Below are 20,313 nucleotides of genomic sequence, written 5' to 3'. Positions count from 1 at the left end.
ACAACAGTGACCCACAGATGTGCACCAGAATTTAAGATGTTAATACAGTGGTGAATAATACTGCAATGGGATGAACATGTCACTTTTCAGTAAATGGGATAATGTTAAATCCACTTCTGTCTTGTTCTCTCTCTCTTTGACATTTACTATATAATTGATAATCCATTTATTCTGATTTCAAATTAGCCCATTCTGATGCTCGATCTTCTCTTCTTTTATTTACAGGGGTCTTCAACAGGGGGTCCGCAACCCGGTCCGCGGGGATACTGCAGGGTGTCCCCGAAGTTGTTGGAGGGAAAAAATATATATATTTGTATTTTTCTTTTTTAAATTAGTTTTTAAATATAAAAAACATGATACTGTCTCATTTGAATAGCTGTATACATGATTTTTGTGCAACTGACAGATTATTAGTGATAGATTGATAGTATTGACATTAGTTCTCAGTTGATAAGGTATGTTTATAAATCGCAGTGGTATGGCCACATAAAAGCATGAATATATGAATCTATTATTTTAATAGCATAGTAGCCTATTGAATGCACACAACATGGTATGTTTACACATGAAACACAAATGTATACTGTACATAAATATACAATATAGGCCTATGTTGTAGCCCCACCCCCACCCCACGAGGGGGTCCCTGCTCCATCTCCCCATCAGTTTGGGGGTCCCTGGCCTGAAAACGTTGAAGACCCCTGATTTAAGACAACCAACATATCAGGCTCATAAAAAAGTAAAGGGGGAGGGGCAGTGAAAATAGGTAGCCATTCATTATTGAACAATACACAAACATATCCGCAAGTGTCTGTGTTCAAGAAAACTACAACTCCCACAAGGGCACGCATGATTTGGGGAACTTTGAACTTAAAGGAATAAAATGAAAGATAAATAAACAACATGTGATGACACGGGAAATCACATGAACTGAAAAAGGAAGCGTCAAGCGTGTCTTTTGTGGAAACAGCAGTGCGCAAAACTTTACGCAATAGCTTGCCTGCAGAGCTAGACAAACAAGTGCAACAGGTAGCCCGTGACTTACTTCCTATGCTTATTTCCCTTTTTAGGCATTCTGCAGCGTCCACCAGCGGATTCTCAGTTCAACTTCTCACCCAAATCATTGCGTCTCTCTGCCAGCATCATAATGTCTGTCAGTTCACTGCGGTACCATAACAAAGTTGCCATTGTCACTGGAGGATCGAAAGGAATTGGCCAGGGCATTGTCCAAGTATTTGGTAGGATATACAATTCTGTCTGCACTTTGCAGTAGTGGCTAACCAGTTTGTGATGACCATCAGGGAATGGAGCACTAAGTAACAATCTTCTTTAATTATTTCAGTGGAGAATGGAGCCAAAGTAGTGTTTTGTGCAAGAGGAGGTTGGTAAAATGTTTTATTTCTTGTTTCAAATATTTTATATATTTGTATTGTTAGGCACAGGATAGCCTATACATTTTCAAATCAGATTTACAAACAGTACTTCCTTATTTTTCTTACACACACACACACACACACACACACACACACACACACACACACACACACACACACACACACACACACACACACACACACACACACACACAAAAGACAGTGAAGTAAAACAAACAATTCTAAATGTACATATGGGGTGAATTCACATAACTAATTTAATTTGATTTAAAAATCATTGTACTACACAACTGAATTAAGTAGTTGTATTAAAATGGAAATGGCACCAATAATTGTATATAGGCTAGGCCTATATAATTATTAATTATAATTATTAATGTTTTCAGCTGCATCAGGTGAAGCTCTAGAGGTGGAGCTCAACAAGGCAGGTCCAGGGTCATGCAAATTTGTGAGCTGTGACATGACCAAAGAGGACGACATCAAGGTAAAGTGGTACATGCTAGCCAACTCTACTGTGGGATTTCCTAGTGATGGTACATGATCACGAGACCGGCTTGGATTCTATCCAACTTATTCATCTGACCAAGGCCAATAAACATTTTGGTTGAAGCTTTCATCAGCTCATATTCTTCACCTTTTATGTTTGTGGTTTCCATCTCCCAAGCATCCATGACTGGTGAAAGGGACATATTATGAATATCATAATTATGGTAGAATCACACCTTGTATTGTTATTATGTTCACATTTGGCCTGTTTCGATGCCATGGTTTCTAAGGAAAGCGACAAGGACAAAGATAATGTCACAGGATCAAGCTGTAGCCAGAACAATAAATACCAGGCCATGGCAAATTCAGACTCTCAGATCATAACATAAGGCCAAAGGTGAACAACATAATATAAGGTATAATTCTACCATACTTCTTATTCTCCACAGGTATCTTGCACATAGTACTGCTACAGATTAACCTACACTGCTCAAGTGTCCTTTCAGGACAATGCACTTCTATGTTTTGTGAGCTTCTGTTTGTTCACCTGGATTATAGTCCATGCTTTGCATTGTGCATTTGACTATGATGAATTATGCCGAACCGGTTCCTGTGCCCACTCCATTCCAGTGCATTTGACTTAAAAAGTAAACATCTCTCCCCAGAAACTCATTGCAGTGACTGTTGAGCATTATGGACAAATAGACTGCCTGGTTAACAATGCTGGGTGGCGTGAGTATCTTATCTTTTCTTCCGAAGAGAATAGACAATGTTGTGTAGGAACACGTGCGACGTGCGTGTCTGTTGGTACTATGCTTGTATTTATGCCTTTATCTGTTTGTCCCCCTCAGACCCACCCCATAAGCCTACTGATGAGACCACTGCTGATGAATTTAGAGATCTGTTGAATCTGAATCTCATCAGCTACTTCTTGGCTTCTAAAGTATATACACATTATTTACAGTACCTGTCAGTATATACTTGCCCAAATAAACATTAATAAGAACACACACACACACACACACACACACACACACACACACACACACACACACACACACACACACACACACGCGATGCTTCAATGACCTTTTCTCTGTATTCCTCCAGTATGCTTTGCCTTACCTGCGACAGCGTGAAGGAAGCATCATCAATGTGTCCAGTCTAGTGGGCACTATTGGTCAGAAGGATGCTGCACCTTATGTGGCCACTAAGGTGAGTGAGATACAAGACCAGACAAAAACTACCCAGATCTATTCTCAATTGTCAGACTTGACAGGGAAAAGAAACTGTTGTGTGAATGTTTTTCCACAAGGGGGCGATAAATGCCATGACAAGAGCAATGGCTGTGGATGAGAGCCGCTACAAAGTGAGAGTTAATAGGTGAGTCAAACTCACAAGTTTACTGGTTTACAGATTGTGATATAGCTAGCTATTTTGCCATTTCAGTAAATGTCATTGTGTTCTATTTGACTTTCCATTGCAGCCTCTCTCCAGGTAATGTTCTGACACCTCTGTGGGAAGAGTTAGCTGGACAGACGACAGATGCTGCTGCAGCCATAAAAGCAGGAGAGAATTGTCAGGTATGTTTACGAGCCAGAAACCCATTGAATACAGGGTCACTGCACAGATCTAGAGAGTTGGGAAAAGTAGGGTCTCTTAAAATTCTTGGGACAAATATGGAAAGATAATTAGGGCCATCTCATGCAATTGTATGTCTACCACTGTTCATACCATAATTATTTCCAATTATTTATTGCAATACCGTAATGGAATAATACTCCCTTAAAAGTAGAAGTTCTACAACCACCACCACTATTTATAGAGCACTGATTGAAACAAAGTTATTAAAGTGCTTCACATAAAATTGAAGAAAATCTAATCCAACAAACAGAACAAAAAGACGAGGATGTATGCAAAACAAACAAAACGTTTTAAGTGTACATGCTGGCAAAATGACATAGCCTACAATCATCAGACTTAATGAAGGTTTTTATACATGTATACTACAGTAAATAAAGTGTAGTGAGAAATAAATGATTAAGAGAATCAAAAATACAATTATAAACATTCAATGTATAGAACCCCAGGCTCAGCACACCCTGCCTGACCTACCCGTAGTCCTGACCTACCCGTAGTCCCAGAATCTTTGCCACCTCGATGGCAGCGCATAATGGACTGTGATGATGCAAAAATGTTATGGCAGGCCATTGAATGGAAAAGGGAATTTGATCCTACCCTGCATCAAGCAAGGCCCTTGGAAACTGAATTCCGGGAACATATGGAAGGGCTGCTCAATACCTTGCTGGCAAAAGAATACACTCACTTAGCACAGCAGAATATGAACGTGCCATTCTTGGATGATCCAAACATATCAAAGGACATCAAATATGTGATTAACAAACAAGTGAAGCCAGGAACTTTAACTGATGGAATACGTCTAGGTCTGTTTCTGTCTGTGTCATAGACAACATTCCAATGTACAGTATATAATTGTTCAACTCTTATCATTGTGGCTAGTTACTATTGAACTGTGCCTCAGCGAGGAATTTTACCAATAGAATTATAGAATAACTCTACCTTGAAGTGTGTTCTGGGTGATTACCTCGATTATTTAATAGTTACAGTAGGCACTGATAGATAAGACATTTTTATTTAAGTGTCCTGCACCAAATGATGCCAGCCTGCATGGGCTTACAAGACACTTACAATACATACATACAGTATACACCAAGATACACCACAAACAACAAGAAAAACACATTGATAGTCCATTGATAGTCCATGCTGCTATTTAGGGGTAAGAAAATACAATGTTCTCCAACGCAACTGCCATGCCTTCTCTATGAATTTTGCTAGAACAAAAACGTCCTTATTAAACAACCAGCATAACATAGAACATTCAGACATCCAAAACTGCGAGTTTCTAAATTCTAGGAGAGCTAAGGAAAAACCACGCCCCAGACTCATTTTTGAAGCTTGTGATTGGCTGAACCGGAGGTAGGGAGCGCTCCATTGTAGTCACTTGGACCGCGGCAGAGGTGCACCAAAACCTGAACCTATCCTTAACCTAACCCTAACCCTAACTCTAACTCTAGTGTCGAAGTGTTCTTGAGCAAGACAGTGAACCCGATGAGCAGTTTGGTGCTTGGTTTCCTCTGCCGGTGGTGTATGTGAATGTCTGTGGGTCAATTGGAAAGCACTTTGGATAAAGGCGCTATATAAAAATGCACCATTTACCAGTGGTGTGTTCTAGACTTTTTTGAGGGCATACTATAATCTATGATCCGCGGCTCTTCGTGTGGCCAGCGCATATGTCAGTGCATAATGCCTATCAGATACGCTACTTTGAAAGGTTCACAAGGGCATTCTCTTTTTCAAAAGAATGTCTTCGCAGCATACTGCGTATACCCGCGTGACAGGTAGAACAGCACTGCATTTACCACTACAACCTACTCTTCTATGAGAAGCAGATCTCCCATCGTAAAAGAAAAGCCATTACAACATGAACAGTGTCGGGCTTGTTAAAAAAATTGCATTGGAAAGGCTTCCCTGCGGCATATGGGAACGTTGTTGAGAGAAACAGATTAACAGACAGCTATCTCCTATAGAATGTTAAACACAGAGTTCTCTCCAAACCAGTCCTGGGTTGGACTAGACTTGCAGGTGTGTAATGTTGGCTTGAGAGTAGTGTCTCAACTTGCACTTCATTATTCATAGCATCAGTCAGGGTTGATGAAGGCCTTTGTTCTATTTACAGGAATGTTTTGTGGATTTGAAATCTAGGGCTCATTTGAAGGGGGGAAAAAAACCCACCATCAAAAGGCCCTTTCCCACTGGGCGCGATAACGATATATGTCGGCGTTCACATCAATTATGGCGGCTTTATTGTTGTGGTGTGGAGACTGTGGACACTACCATCCACTTCAATTTAAAACTATATTTTTTATCGTTATCGCCCTTGCCCACAGTGGGAAAGGGCCTTAATACTTCCTATTGAACTATGGAATAATAGAGCTCTAGAAAACCATTATTTATGATTCTTATTCACAGCAACTGAGACAGCATATTAGGCCTATACTCTTCCACTCACTCGCAGGTGGGAGCTAGCACAACCACTGTTGCTGAGTTTGGGAAATTATGAGAACCACATAGGAATATGATACACTAAAACAGTGGTTCTCAAACAGTTTCATGTCATGGACCCCCAAATTGATAAGTATTTGGACATATTTTGTACCAGGGACTTTTTACAAAAATAGAAGATCTACAAGCTCAACACATTGCAGCTTGTTAGATGTGATATTTTCAAATAGCCAATCTAGCTTGATGTTAGCCTGTTTATCATACATTTTCTAATAGTCGAAAAATGTAAATGGCGCTTAAGTGTTAAAAAACTGTTTCTCATTTTGCTGGGGACCCCCTGGAACCTCCTCAAGGACCCCTGGGGTTCCCCAGACCCCACTCTGGGGTTCCCCAGACCCCACTTTGAGAACCAGTGCACTAAGATGTATGTATGTTTGTACTCGTCATTTCCCTCAAACAGCTGATTGGTCGGATGGGGACATACGCTGAAATGGGGTTGGCTGCCTTATTTCTTGCTGCTGATGCAACCTTCTGCACTGGGATCGACTTGCTGATGAGTGGAGGAGCTGAGCTCAACTACGCTTTCAAGAGTCAGATCCCATCATCATCATAACTACCTCACATGCCTGGACTGGATCTCTTCAATGTGCAATAACACAATGGAAATATGATTTTGCTTAACCCATTAAGACCTGAGGCAGATTCTACAAAATGCCCTATAAATCAGTAGATCTCACACTTGACACTTCCAAGATTTGTCTACCGTAAATTGGTCAAAAAGCAGATGCTTGTATATCTACCATTTTTTAATAGCCCAATGCAATCTAAAATGGCATATAGGCTATTCTTTCCCGGTTTTATCGTAATTAATTTAACTGACTGCTTAGTTTAATGAGGACTAGCTAACCAAGTCAATATTGTTGTTTTATTTTTAGCTTAGGCTATATAGATATAGCTCAGGAAAGATAATAGAAAAAATGAAAGGAGAAAAATAAAGTCTAACATACTATAGAGTGGGACCTATAGTGTACTCTGTTGTGAAATAAAGCTCATATTTCATGTTTCAATACATTTTAGTGGCACATGGTTATTTGTTTTGCTTTGTATTGCATGGTTGGTAGACATAGATCCTCCTTTTGGCAGCCTGTCTCACACTCACACCTACTAAATATTTTTACATCTGCCACTCCCCACTGACAGTCCAATGGCCTGTTTGAATCAACTAACCTCCTCTTTTTGTCCAACCACATGGAAGACAACTGTCACGCCTACCGATTACTTCCATATTAACTCTTTATAGACACCGTATCTCTGTATCATATTATTTTAATTCTAATCATTAAGCAAACATATAGAACTATAAAACATCTCATAAAAACAGAAGGGTAATCTAACGTGAGCTGAGAGCCATATTGCCCTTTTTCAGTGCAATTTCAACATAAAAACAGGTATTAAACGTCATGTAAAAAGAAAAAGACTGATCCCTAAAAAAGTAAATAGTGGTAATAAATGCGTCGTTGTTCTGTCATTTATTTTTGGATGTAATTCGAAGCAGCTTTCACGTGGAGAGAATTGTCAGTTGTGTCAAACCGGAACTTATGTGTCAATGTGTTCCCACACGAGCAGATTTGGCATTCATTACATTACATAGCAGCAATGGCAGCCATCAGAACGGTGAGTCCAAAGATCGCTGTTTATCTCTCAATATTGTCCGTTTTCTTTCCCAGGACGGTCTCCATCAATGAGTAACCAAGGAATAACCCATTAGTCAACAACAGATAATAGCTGGATGATTGAAATTTGGTTAATTGCTTTTAACTTGACTGACCGTCAAGACGCAGAGGAAGGAAGGTTTTTTTCCCCTGCTGTTTAGAATAGATGCTGCTTGAATGTCTTATGACACACATAGTTATTACCTTTACAAGTGGTGGAAAATGTGCTCTAATGTATGTTATTACACAGTAAAAGTATCAATACTGCAATGTAGAAATACTCTGCTACAAGTAAGCGTCCGGAATTAAAAGTACGAAAGTATTTGGCATCAAAATATACTTGAAGTAGGCTACCAAAATAAAAATACAACGTGTTTGAAAATAGCCGACCTACAAGCTCACAACGCCGATCCCATCGACGTGTCGTGAGCTTGTAGATTGGCTATTTTCAAATAGCCTATGTATGTATCTGCAAAGTAATATAGCATAGTAACTACAGTTTTCAAATAACTGTAACGGGGTAAAGTTACAATACTTGCCTCTTGAGAGATGTAGTGGAGTAGAAGTAGAAGTATTGGAAATGGAAAATACTCCAGTAAAGTAAAAGTACTTCTTTACACCACTGTTATTACCTTGACATTGATTATTCACACTCTATAAGGTTTCAAAGCCCGGCGCAAATGTTTATTACGTTTGTCTTATTGCAATAAGTGGACCATATACTGTAGACGTGTCACTGTCGTTATATGGGTGTTAAATATTAAGAATAAATGTCATGCTCCATGTTAGTAAATGTTTAGTTATAGCCCTTGTCAGTGGAAATGCGTTGCTATGGGAACAGCTTGGGTCCAACAACTTTATTTCATGTCTCCTACTGATATATTCACAACGTTATTACACAGTTTACACCCTTGGCCTGGGGGTTTTATGCACAAACTCCGCTGTCTTCAAGGAATTGAAGTTGTGAAAACACCAAGTGTTGTTACATTCACTGATCATATCCATTTGTCCTGTTGATTGTGTACACTGTAAAATACTCACCATTTAATTTAACTCTTTGAGACTAGTGTAATGTAAACAAACAGTCTCAGAGCTATACAACTGGATGACACACTGAGCATTTTAATACATGAGCCACCTGGGCTATTTTATCATGTTGCCTTTTGTCACTCTGTTGTCACTGATCAGACCTGCTGTCAGTCATGTGTGCTTGTGTGATTCTATTTAAAGCTCGCCCCTTGGATGCATTTGTCTCTTTGCCGACAATGTGTTCCTGAGTCCTCCTGACTGACCCACACACACAAACACTCAAACTGGCTTGGTGGGACAGTGGGACATGCACATGAATGAAAATGTCACCTTGGCTGAAAGGCATAGCCTACTTCTCCACTGTTGTGCAAAGGCTTTGCATAATCATAATGTCTTTGCACCAGCACAACACTATAGTAGGCCTATAGTTAGTCATACTACAGTAGTTATTATTACACACCTAATTTCCCATATTAGAACTTTGTTTTCTGTTCTTGTATAGGCACTTCATGGACGGATTGTTCAGGCCCTCCCTTTCTCCTTGGGGTCACTGCGGTTTGCCAGTTCCTTTAAGGTAATTGAAAAAAAAAAACAAAAAAACAACGCAAACATCTCTTGACTGGCCCTGGCTATTGGCCACCCAATGGAATTTATTACCGCCTGAGTGTGGCTTGCGCACAATGCGCAGCCTACGGTGTTGTGTCTTTATGACAGGAAGGAAGGCAGTAACAAACATCACATTCTTGTTTTTTTCCCTCACTTAACCTTGACTTGGATGTTGAGAGTTTGAAAAGTAACATTTGTAAAGTCATGTTTCAGGCCTAACAGTATATACAATTGTGACTGTTCTCTTCCCCCTTCCCTCTTTCCCTGTGTGTACATTGTCATTATTCAATTTACTTTAATTTAAAAGAAATAATAATAATCAAAGTGATTACTCTGTGGCTTGACTGGCTTTTTCGTGACGTAAAAGTAATTCTCATCATAAAGCATGCTGTCAGAGTCCATTTCAAAGCATGCACCATCAATAATGAATAAAATCACTGTGTCCGTTGCTTGCTCTCTTCCTGTGCCGTCTTTCTCCGGGACCTTTTCCTTCTCCCCTTGTCCTCGACATGCCTCTAGGCGGCAGACCTCACTATTGAGCGGAACACAAACTGTGCGCCCAAACCTGACCCCTCCAGCCTGGTGTTCGGCAAACACTTCTCTGACCACATGCTGACCATCTACTGGTCAGAGAAGCAGGGCTGGGAGGTGCCTCAGATAAAGCCCTTTCAGAACCTGTCCTTACACCCTGCCACCTCTTGCCTGCACTACTCCATAGAGGTGAGACGCCAAGCACACACACTGGGTTGAAGTGTGCACACATTGTATCTCTAAAGCAGGGTTCCCCACTAGGTGTCCCGCGGGCCATTTGCGGCCCACGGGGGGCTACTGTCTGGCCCACACCAACCCCAGTAATAATGGTGGTATAAGAGCAGCAACAACACTAGTATATCGTCGTTGTCGGCTGGAAATCTCGTATCTCCAAATGTGTACGTTCCTTCGCAAATCATACAAGGCCGTCGCACAAAAGTAGTGAAAACAGCCGATCTACAAGCACACAACGCCTCGCACCGCGAGGCGTTGTGTGCTTGTAGATCGGCTGTTTTCACTAGTTTAAACAATTTTAAAAATTATAAATTCAAAACGTACGGTTTTGGACATAGATTTTACCCGACAACAACGATATCTGAACTGTCGCTGGAGTAGTGGGAACGCCACCGTCGCCCCCTGCGATGTTGTGGCCCTCGGCTTGGTACCCTAGACATAATTCGGCCCTTGGGGAAAACTAATTGATGAACCCTGCTCTAAAGGGTCATTCCCACCGGGAAAGATAAAGATAAAAAATATCCTTCTCAATTGAAGTGGATGGGAGTGGATGGTAGCGTCCAGTGTGGACACTACCATCCACTTCAATTGAGAACGATATTTTGTATCTTTATCTGGCTCTGTGGGAAAGACCCTTAGTTTACACAGTTAAAATCCTCAGTGTTACTTTAGGGCACGTCCTGATAAGCCAAACGCCGATAAGGCAAACGCTGATAAGCCAAACCTCCTTTTAAAACCTCCTTTTGTTATGGTGAAATGTGAGCTCACCTGCATCACGTTTCATTCCATTCATGCGTTTATTGTGCGCTTGCCCAGGCCTTACGGCCTGGGCATAAATATAACGATTGCATTCACCACGGCTACGTAACTCGCGCGGCGCTCCGCCGGCCGCGCGGCCGGCCTTCGCGCCGCTTGCAATGTCGTGGACAATAACTGTGACATATAACCATTGTATTGCTAAAAATAAGGAGTCTACTCTGTTTCCTTAACGAGATGGCAGAAGATCACTACGGTAGGAGACCCGGGCAGTACATTTGCGTTTGCCTTATCAGCGTTTGCCTTATCGGCGTTTGACTTAGAGGGATTTCCCCTTACTTTATCTATTTTTGTAACTCTGGGAGTGTAAATGGACCCTTTCGGGTATATTTAGTTCCATTTTACCCTCTCAGAGTTAAATGAACATGGAGGATTTTACTGGGCAGTGGCACAGGAGGTTGAGTGGCCACTTGGGAATCGGAGGGTTCGATCTCCGGCTCCCCCTGTGCTAGTGTCGAAGTGTCCTTGAGCAAGACACTCAACCCCTAAATGCTTTCGACGAGCAGGTTGGTGTCTTGCACGGTTTCCTCTGCCATCGATGGGTGAATGTGTGTTTGAATGCACGTTGTAAAGCACTTTGGATAAAGGTGCTATACAAATGCACCATTTACCATTTACTGTGTGCTGGCTAGGGATGGGACGATAAGCGATATTATCGTATATCGTGCTAAAAAACACTTGTGGAGATTTCATTTATCGTGATATTGCTGAGCTGCATATCCAGTACCACTTAAACCCTCTATAATTGGTAAAAGGTACTTATAATATATGTGTCTCTATCAAATGTCTTTGCCAAAAAATAGCCGATCTACAAGCTCACAACACGTCGCGTTGCGGCGATTTCTTTTGTCACAATAATCGTGATATGACATTTTCATATTGTCCCATTTACCATTTACTGTGTGCTGGTAGTGGTTGTCAGCCACTCCAGTGATAATCCATTATCCATATACTTCCATACTGTGCCAGTGTGAAATCTGTGTGTAATCTGTCATTCATTAATTCCTGACCGCCAGCTGTTTGAAGGCATGAAGGCATTCCGTGGGGTTGACAGCCACATCCGTCTGTACAGGCCCATGTTGAACATGGAGAGGATGCATCGCAGTGCAGACCGGAGCTGCCTCCCTGTAAGCATTCAACCTCTTGTTTCCCTGTTAACCCATTTAGGCCTGAACACATTATGACGCAATATTTTATGCTTTAACTATTGAAAAATAGCAGACATACAAGCTCACAGCGCGGCACCAAGTGCCGCGCTGCAAGCTTGTAGATCTGCTATTTTTGAAAAATCGTGAAAATTAGAATTTTGACCCGATTCTATAAGTGTCTTTCGAATCCTTCTAAGATTTTTGGAAAAAAACCTATGTTTCTATGTCAGCAATCTGGTTAGCCATCGTCAAAGAAAAGGTCCTTTTCACTTGACTGGAGCTCAGTTAGTCTGTTCTTGAGAGACTACTATGTCAGTGGTGCTCAAACCTTTTCATATGAAGGACCCCCAAAATTATATTTATTTGGCCAAGGACCCGCATCTCAAAATATTTAGTTCCAGGACCACCCAGAAGCAAAATATGAGTTACAAACGTTCGCTCTAAAAATACATGTATCCAAAGATTTGCACACATTTTCACGACTTTTTTTCAAAAATAGCAGATCTATATCTGCTATTTTTCACTGGTTAAAGCATTCAATCATTTCTAGGCCTAATAATGACGGCTCGCACCAAACTCAATTTGTTGTAAAACAAAAAAATATGTGCTAACAGTAATTGACAGCCAAAGCGTTTCAGTCAATCCAAAATCAGATGTACACCATTTGAGATCACTTGACACATTCTCTTAGCAAGTGTTTACCAGTGAATATATTAGGAGAGACAAGCCTCTAAAGGTGTGTTCACACAGGAGGTGAAGATATTCTTTCGTGCAGCATGATTACATTACAAAGTCAATGCAAAGACAAAAGTACACATTCAAGCACCGGGCAGCTTGAATGAGGCCGACAACAACTTCTGTAAAACATTCGTGTCACAACAGCCAATCATAGTGCCTTTTTAGATACAGTGAATTCTAAAGGATTTTGATCCAACAATGATGAAACTGCAACTCCCCTTAAGAGACTTAAGAATAGGGCTGTCACAATTATTACATAATCGTCTAATCGTGATTATTTGACATTATCGCAATTATTTTGTCATAATCGTCATAATCGTGAATGTTGAAAAATGACAGAAATAGTGGAAATAGCAGATCTACAAGCTCACAACGCGTCGCATCGCGACGCGTTGTGAGCTTGTAGATCGGCTATTTCCACTATCAATGTTATTTTTTAAGTAGTAAGTTGTCAAATATGTCAGTAATTTCTTCGTGTATTTAGGTTTTGTGTCATATTTGCCATGTGCAACTTCAAAGCCTAAAAGCCAAACAGAAATGTAATTGTCAATGACAAAAACACAATTAAATCGTTAATTGCCAATTATTTGAGTGACAATTAATTGTCATGTAAAATGTCATATCGTGACAGCCCTAGATGAAACTGCAACTCCCCTTAAGAGACTTAGGAAAAGAGCTAGGCACTCCATAGCTGGGATGGAGTACCTCGTACATGTAGTTCCTGCTCATTGTGTACCCAAACACAACAGCTGGCATTGTGCCCAGTCTGGGACTCCCACACTAGCTACAACAATGCAGTGATGGTGGTGTTATTTGACATGGTTGATGGCGCAAAGAGAGGCCTTGGTATTATCTGGAAGAGAAGGGGGAGTACAGACTGTACAAATGTAACCAAATGGTTATGGGTCCATTTGGTTACATTTATACACGCAGAGAGTTACATTAAAGGGCTGTCCACACCAAGCACTATGACTATGACTACAAATATAGTCTTAGAATTTGTTCTAAATTTCTCCCAGTGACCAAAATCCCATAAATGAAGTGACTAGAAAAATATATTCAACCTGTATGAATTATTGGAATGTATCAGTGTTCTTTGGGGTGTGGAATAACACGGCAAGGACAATGTTACACCTTTTAATAAGGCCTCGTCCTGTTAACTTTATCTGAATTGAAGTAATTCATCTTAGGTATGAATTTGTTTGCAATATTATGAAGTGATTCATTAAACTACTGTCCCTCTTTTGGTGTATCTAGTTGTTTGACAAAGGAGAACTTCTGGAGTGTATAAGGAAGCTGGTAGAGGTCGACCAGGACTGGGTTCCCTTCTCCCTGGATGCTAGTCTCTACATCAGACCAACCTTCATAGGAATTGAGGTGAGCCTGTTGTAACATTAGGCTAATTCCGTGTACAGGGGAAAAAACAAGAAAAACAAACATTACATTTATAAGCCCCTGTGACAACACTAGACTCATCTTTGTTTTGCTAGTAGCACTCAACAGATGGCCGATGCCTGCTGCTGGTAATGGTACTTGTTGCTAAGGGGTAATAAAATGCTCTCAGCACATTTGAGAACATGCAGTGACATGTCTTTGTCACTGAGCACGTGGTTCTGTAATACAAAACGTTGGAAGATTCTGTATCATACATTGTGAGATCGATTTTCCGAAGAAATATTGAATGTCTGTCCTTCTTCACTGTACTCAGCCGTCCTTAGGAGTGTCCAGGGCAGGCAAAGCTCTGATCTTTGTCATCGTTGGACCTGTGGGGCCATACTTTGCCACTGGTTCCTTCAACCCTGTTTCCCTGCTGGCGGACCCTGCCTTTGTCAGGGCTTGGAGAGGAGGCGTCGGCGCATATAAGATGGGAGGGTGAGTTTTGCATCCTACCCTGACAGATGGCCACACCCACACCCCTAATCACAGGCCTCATTCCACATGACTCTTGTCATGCTGGGCCTGCATTTGCTCAGCTTAGATTATATAATCCTATAACAATTATATAATGCCACTTGACGCGCACTATGCACGTTGATCTCAATTCGAAGGGTTTAGTGCAGGGGTGGGCAGCATTTATTTTGAGAGGGCCATAGTGACTTGAAACACAGTGCTCAATTATGTTAAAGACATGACAGATTAACATAATTCTGCTTTTTTAGATTGTTGGGGGGGCAGTTGTTTTGTTTTCCTTTGAGTAGGGCTGTCACAATTATTACATAATCGTTACATAATATTGGGGCTGGCAGTTTAGGCTGGCAGTTTAGGTCAAACTTAATTTAGGTGAACGAATTTGATCTCATTTCAAGCCAGTAAATTTAGCAAATGGACTGCAGGTTATGTGAGGACTACTGCCACCTTGTGTCTTGTTTGCACATGCACACATAAAGTGGATTTAAGGCAGGGCTAAAGCGAGCAAGTCATCAGCAGTAAGACACTGGTAACATTTGCCATAGCTGGGTGGGTAGAGGCGTTGCTGGGGTCCATATTGAGAAGCTGTAAGCAATCAGAAAAAGACAAAGGGCCATAAGTAATCATCTACACCAACATTTTTTTTTTTTTTTTACATTTATGTTAAAAAATAAATCATGATTCTATCCATTTTGAAAAGCTTGAATACATGATAACTATGCATTTGACAGATTGTTGATATTATTGACATTGGTTCTCAGTTAATAAGTAGTATGTTTAGAAATGGTAGTGGTACGGCCCACCCTGCTCGCTGTAACTTGTACATGTTTAAAATAAAAAATATGTCGTAGCCCCGACCGGGGGTCCCTGCTCCATCTCCCCATCAGTTTGGGGGTCCCCGGCCTGAAAACGTTGAACCTTACGGTGGGCTTGCCTTTTCAGCTAGTCGGTCTAGTTGGTACCAGTCTGCTCACTGATCAAGCCGCAAGAGTAAATGTCTGATCTGGGCTTCACTTTGGTTGCGCATTTTTACCCTATTACACAAGACATTGGGATGATAATATTTTAAATGTGTGTTCTGTTCTCATCCTTCAGTAACTACGGCCCCACAATAGCTGTGCAGAATGAGGCAATAAAGCAGGGTTGTCAGCAGGTGCTGTGGTTGTACGGAGAACAGGAGGAGATCACCGAGGTCGGCACCATGAACCTCTTTATCTACTGGACCAGCGAGACTGGAGGTCAGGCCTGTGTGTGTGTGTTTGTGTGTGTGTGTGTGTGTGTGTGTGTGTGTGTGTGTGTGTGTGTGTGTGTGTGTGTGTGTGTGTGTGTGTGTGTGTGTGTGTGTGTGTGTGTGTGTGTGTGTGTGTGTGTGTGTGTGTGTGTGTGTGTGTGTGTTTGTGTGTGTGTGTGTGTGTGTGTGTGTGTGTGTGTGTGTGTGTTCTCTCGTTTTAAACCGTGACTTGAAAGAAAGGTTGATTTTCATTAATATAAATAAAGTGTTTTTTTTTGTGTTTGTTTGTATCTCTACAGAGAAGGAGCTGCTCACCCCTCCTCTGGATGGCATTATTCTACCTGGAGTCACAAGGCAGTCTTTGCTAGACCTGGCCAGACAATGGGTAACACCTATGTTTTTTTATTTCAAGATCCAGTTTGATATGCATTATCCCAAGTTCATACATTTGATTTGAAGTTTTTTTCAAATGGGGTGCCAAATCTACACTGTAAAATCCTCAGTGTGTAAATAATGGGCCTTGATATGAAAAGGGTTGAAAACCACTGATCAGATCTACACTACAGTATTGCCTTACTGTGGTCTTGCCTTTCTCAGCCACTTGGTCAGCTTATTTACTGATCAAGCCTTAAGAGTAAATGTCTAATCTAATTCTACATCATGATTTAATATCTCTGACAATGCATTTACTTCATGATCTTGGCTGACCAGTGACCACAGAATATGCAAGCCAATCCCAGCTCCACAAAATGCCAAGTGAAGCAAAGAGTCTGTACAGTAATCAATAGTGGCAAATGCTGAACATGGCATTTCTAATGATATTTAAACCCCTGTTTACTTGTTGCTGTTGTTTCTAGTCACCAGGTGTGTACTGGCGGTGGGGAGTGGGGCAGCCTTTTTACTAGTTGTTTTAGCTGCATGTGCACCCACCCACAGACGTGCCTTTGCGTACCCGTGAGTGTATCTATCTCGCATATCGATCAAAAACAACCAGAATTTGGATGCATATCAATGGTCCATTGTGTGACCTGCTAAGTACTGTAGATGTAGGCATACTGTGACTGTCAGATGTTCTGAAGCAGTCCAAAGAGAACGTTTGGATAACAGTGGCAGATGGATTCATGACCTAAATTATGGAGGTGATGTCGGCAATGTAAATGCTAAAGTATCTCCATTATGCAAGTAGAATAGAATTCGATGTGTTGTGGTTTACTTACTAAATAGGCCTACGTTTTGCCAATGTAAGTTTTATAGTTGTGTGTTGTGCCAGTGTGCCTGTAAGGGTTATCCTCATTCAACAAAGCATGCTGATTTATTATGAAGTGTTTTCTCACATTGCCTGGTCACCAACGGATGGTCACCATAGCTCACATGCAATGCTTCACAAGCATTCGCTGTAGTTCTACTCTTGAGGCTAGTGAATGAGGTTGGGGAGGGCACACACAAAGTCACCAAGCCACCAATCCTGTTCTGAGCATAGACATAGAAAAATATGGACGGTGGGAACCCATTGGTTTCCATGCTGCGAAAATGAAGCTTTTTTTGCCCTTGTATGGGTGTCACCATCATTGTTTACTGGTACCCAATTGGAATGCTATTGGCTGCCAACGGTCACGTGCAACCGCAGGGATACATGGGACATTGTCTTGAGCGTGCCAGAATTAAAGCACACAAAGATTAATCATCACAAGGCTACGATCACAAGCCCCTCCTACATCATACCCTGCTTTAACATCAATTATAACATGAATTGGACCATCATTTCACAAAATGCATATCATGTGATTGAAACAAGGCTTTAAACTAGCGACAGGAACCATAAAGTATTTATGACAATGTTTATTAACTCACCCACTGCATATGTCGAGTTTGACGAGCTATAGTTATGGGTCCACTCTGCTTATGACGAATACGACGAGTTATCAATTAGCTTTAATAACTATAAAACAAAAAAGTATGATCGCCGATTCGCCGTCCATAGCGCTCTAAGGAAGCGCCCTATTCACAAAAAACGGATCTGGATATTCCAGAACGGAAATGGGGGGGCGGGACAACGACGCCTGTATCCTGTCTGCCGAAATGTCATCCGGTTCAATGTTGTGCAACACCAGCGTGGCGCTCCGTCGGTTTCGCTTTGAGCGATGGAAGGCTGTAGTGCTTTGTTGCTTACCGTTCCTGGATCGTATTGTGAATGCAATCGGTGAACCATCGCGCAATGGATTCGCGCGCGCCCACGTTAAAGGTAGGCAAAATCCTGGCGGTGTGGACCATTAGAAGGGTCTTAAAAATAGCGGTGGGTGAGTTAAGGTAAGAAAATCAAATGTAAAGGTTCGGGGGAAATGAATAGAATCCTATGGAGAACATGTTGCTTTTGGTACCAGAACAGCACAACTAGCGGCCAATCATAGGAACTTTTAGTTCCGTATTTGCTTCATTTTAAATCCGGACAACTGCCCCCATGGTTCTGAGTCTAATTCCTTCCCTGGTTTCCTTCAGGGTGAGTTTAAAGTTACTGAACGCAAAATCTGCATGAAGGAGCTGCTTGGAGCCCTGGACTCGGGAAGGATTATGGAAGTGTTCGGAGCAGGGACTGCCTGCGTCGTTTGTCCTGTTGGCAGCCTGCTGTACAAAGGAAAGGTAAGACTTTTTAGTGCAACCAACTAGTTTCCTCTTTCAAAAAGACATTACCTGGGCACTCAAAAAAAAACTCTGAGGAAGACTAAACGTCGAAACATCAGTCACCCTGTCGCTCTGCAACAGGGTTCCCCGATAGGGCAAGAAAAGCAGCAAGGGGGGCTACTGTCTGGCCCACACCAACCCCAGTAATAATAGTGGTATAAGAGCACCAACAACACTTGTAAATTGTCGTTGTCGGGTGGAAACCTCGTATCTCCAAATTTGTGAGTTCTTTCGCAAATAATACAAGACCGTTGCACAAAAGTAGTGAAAACAGCAGATCTACAAGCACACAACGCCTCGCACCGCGAGGCGTTGTGTGCTTGTAGATCGGCTGTTTTCACTAGTTTAAATCATTTTTAAAATGATAAAAAACTGTCGCTGGAGTAGCGGGAACGGCACCGTCGCCTCCTGCAATGTTGTGGCCCTCGGCTTGGTACCCTAGACATAATTCGGCCCTTGGGGAAAACTAATTGGGGGGCCCTGCTCTACAATAAATGAACGTGCAGACCAGTTGAGTGCTCCATCATTTTTATTTGGGTAGTCATTTTTGATGTGCCCAGGTAATATGTCTTTTTGATATAGTTTGTCCTTGTTGAGCACCAACGAGCCCTTCTACCAATAACTGCTGGCCGAAGCGCGCAGACATCTCCTACTTGTAGTTTCCTCTTTCATCTTCATCTTCATATTTTAGCTTTCTGTAAACGTTTTGACGTTCCATCATGTCTCAAAATGAGGGTAAACTATTTTCTGTTCTTCCTTAAAATCTGAAAGCACTGATTAAATTCTTTATTCCTGCCACTTTAACTCTCAATCTGTCTCTTTCTCTCAGACGTACCAGATTCCCACTATGCAGAATGGTCCAGACTTGGCCAAGAGATTCCATAAAGAACTTACTGATATTCAGGTAAGCCTAAAAGCCTTAATTGCGCTAACGCTCACCTTCGTACTTTTACGCTCACCACGGATCATACTGTACTTAACATTTGTTGTAACAAAACAACAAATCAAGCATTCAACAAGTTTTAATTTCCTTTTCCTGTCCTTTCTTTGCACTTGCTCCCTTGCTTTACCCAGTATGGACGCAAACAGAGTGACTGGGCTCCATTGGTGGTTTAAATTGGCCACTTGCACATGCCATTTGTATCAAGAAAAGTCCCATAATTCCAGCTTGGAACACCAGCAGTCCCTGCCCCTCCCTCAACCCACTAATGCACGCCTACTGATTGGCTGGCCAGAGAAGACAGACAGCTCCCCTGTTATGCTTCTTAGGCACAATATCGTCGTTGTCGGGTGTCCAAAATCGTTCGTTTTTATCATTTAAAAAAATGAACTAAACTAGTGAAAACAGCCGAACTACAAGCACACAACGCCTCGCACCGCGAGGCGTTGTGTGCTTGTAGATCTGCTGTTTTCACTTCTTTTGTGCGACGGCCTTGTCTGATGAAGCAGGGCTTTACTTAGCGAAAAAACGTACAAATTTGAAACTTGGTTTCTGCCCGACAGTGACGATATTTTAATCACAGTTTCTGACATTTAGATACAGAATCTCCAAGGAATAAGGTTCATCTTTTGAATGTGACAACTTGCATTTGAAAGCAATATTAACAACTATATGCAATGTTGACTGTCTTTGCATTGACGCTAACTTCAAGGGGTAGGCCACAAAGCAGAAATACCAGTGTTAACACGGCTGTGTTTAGAAAAGCTAAATAAGA

At 41.5% G+C, this 20,313-nt stretch overlaps 1 protein-coding gene across 2 annotated transcripts; it reads left to right on the top strand.

Annotated features, from left to right (window-relative positions):
• The first annotated feature begins 966 nt into the window (after positions 1–966).
• Positions 967–19,808, top strand: LOC308284139 (branched-chain-amino-acid aminotransferase, cytosolic-like). 2 transcript variants are annotated; one of them, XM_080724687.1, is made up of 18 exons: positions 967–1,238; positions 1,343–1,381; positions 1,781–1,878; positions 2,546–2,612; positions 2,732–2,823; positions 2,991–3,095; positions 3,196–3,263; positions 3,367–3,463; positions 9,210–9,281; positions 9,833–10,033; positions 11,911–12,021; positions 14,038–14,157; positions 14,489–14,652; positions 15,784–15,926; positions 16,219–16,304; positions 18,416–18,556; positions 19,428–19,502; positions 19,673–19,808. In XM_080724687.1, the coding sequence occupies exons 1-18, from the start codon at positions 1,148–1,150 to the stop codon at positions 19,712–19,714; spliced, it is 1,812 nt and encodes a 603-aa protein (XP_080580813.1). In that variant the 5' UTR covers positions 967–1,147; the 3' UTR covers positions 19,715–19,808. The 2 variants fall into 2 exon arrangements, with proteins under 2 accessions (XP_080580813.1, XP_080580814.1); XM_080724688.1 differs by lacking the exons at positions 967–1,238; positions 1,343–1,381; positions 1,781–1,878; ... (3 more) ...; positions 3,196–3,263; positions 3,367–3,463 and adding an exon at positions 7,586–7,640.
• The last annotated feature ends 505 nt before the right edge of the window (positions 19,809–20,313 follow it).

This window comes from Nannobrachium achirus (genome assembly GCF_963921795.1).
Source record: "Nannobrachium achirus genome assembly, chromosome: 4".
NCBI lineage: Eukaryota > Metazoa > Chordata > Actinopteri > Myctophiformes > Myctophidae > Nannobrachium > Nannobrachium achirus.
The sequence above is the reverse complement of the archived record's forward strand: the minus strand, read 5'-3'. Positions and strand labels throughout refer to the sequence as shown.

Excerpts from the sequence above, each read along its gene's own strand:
- LOC308284139 (XM_080724687.1), top strand. The coding sequence starts at position 1,148 with ATGTCTGTCAGTTCACTGCGGTACCATAACAAAGTTGCCATTGTCACT. Across the intron at positions 3,096-3,195 it reads CACCTTATGTGGCCACTAAG|GGGGCGATAAATGCCATGAC; the intron begins GTGAGTGAGATA and ends TTTTTCCACAAG. Across the intron at positions 16,305-18,415 it reads TAGACCTGGCCAGACAATGG|GGTGAGTTTAAAGTTACTGA; the intron begins GTAACACCTATG and ends GGTTTCCTTCAG.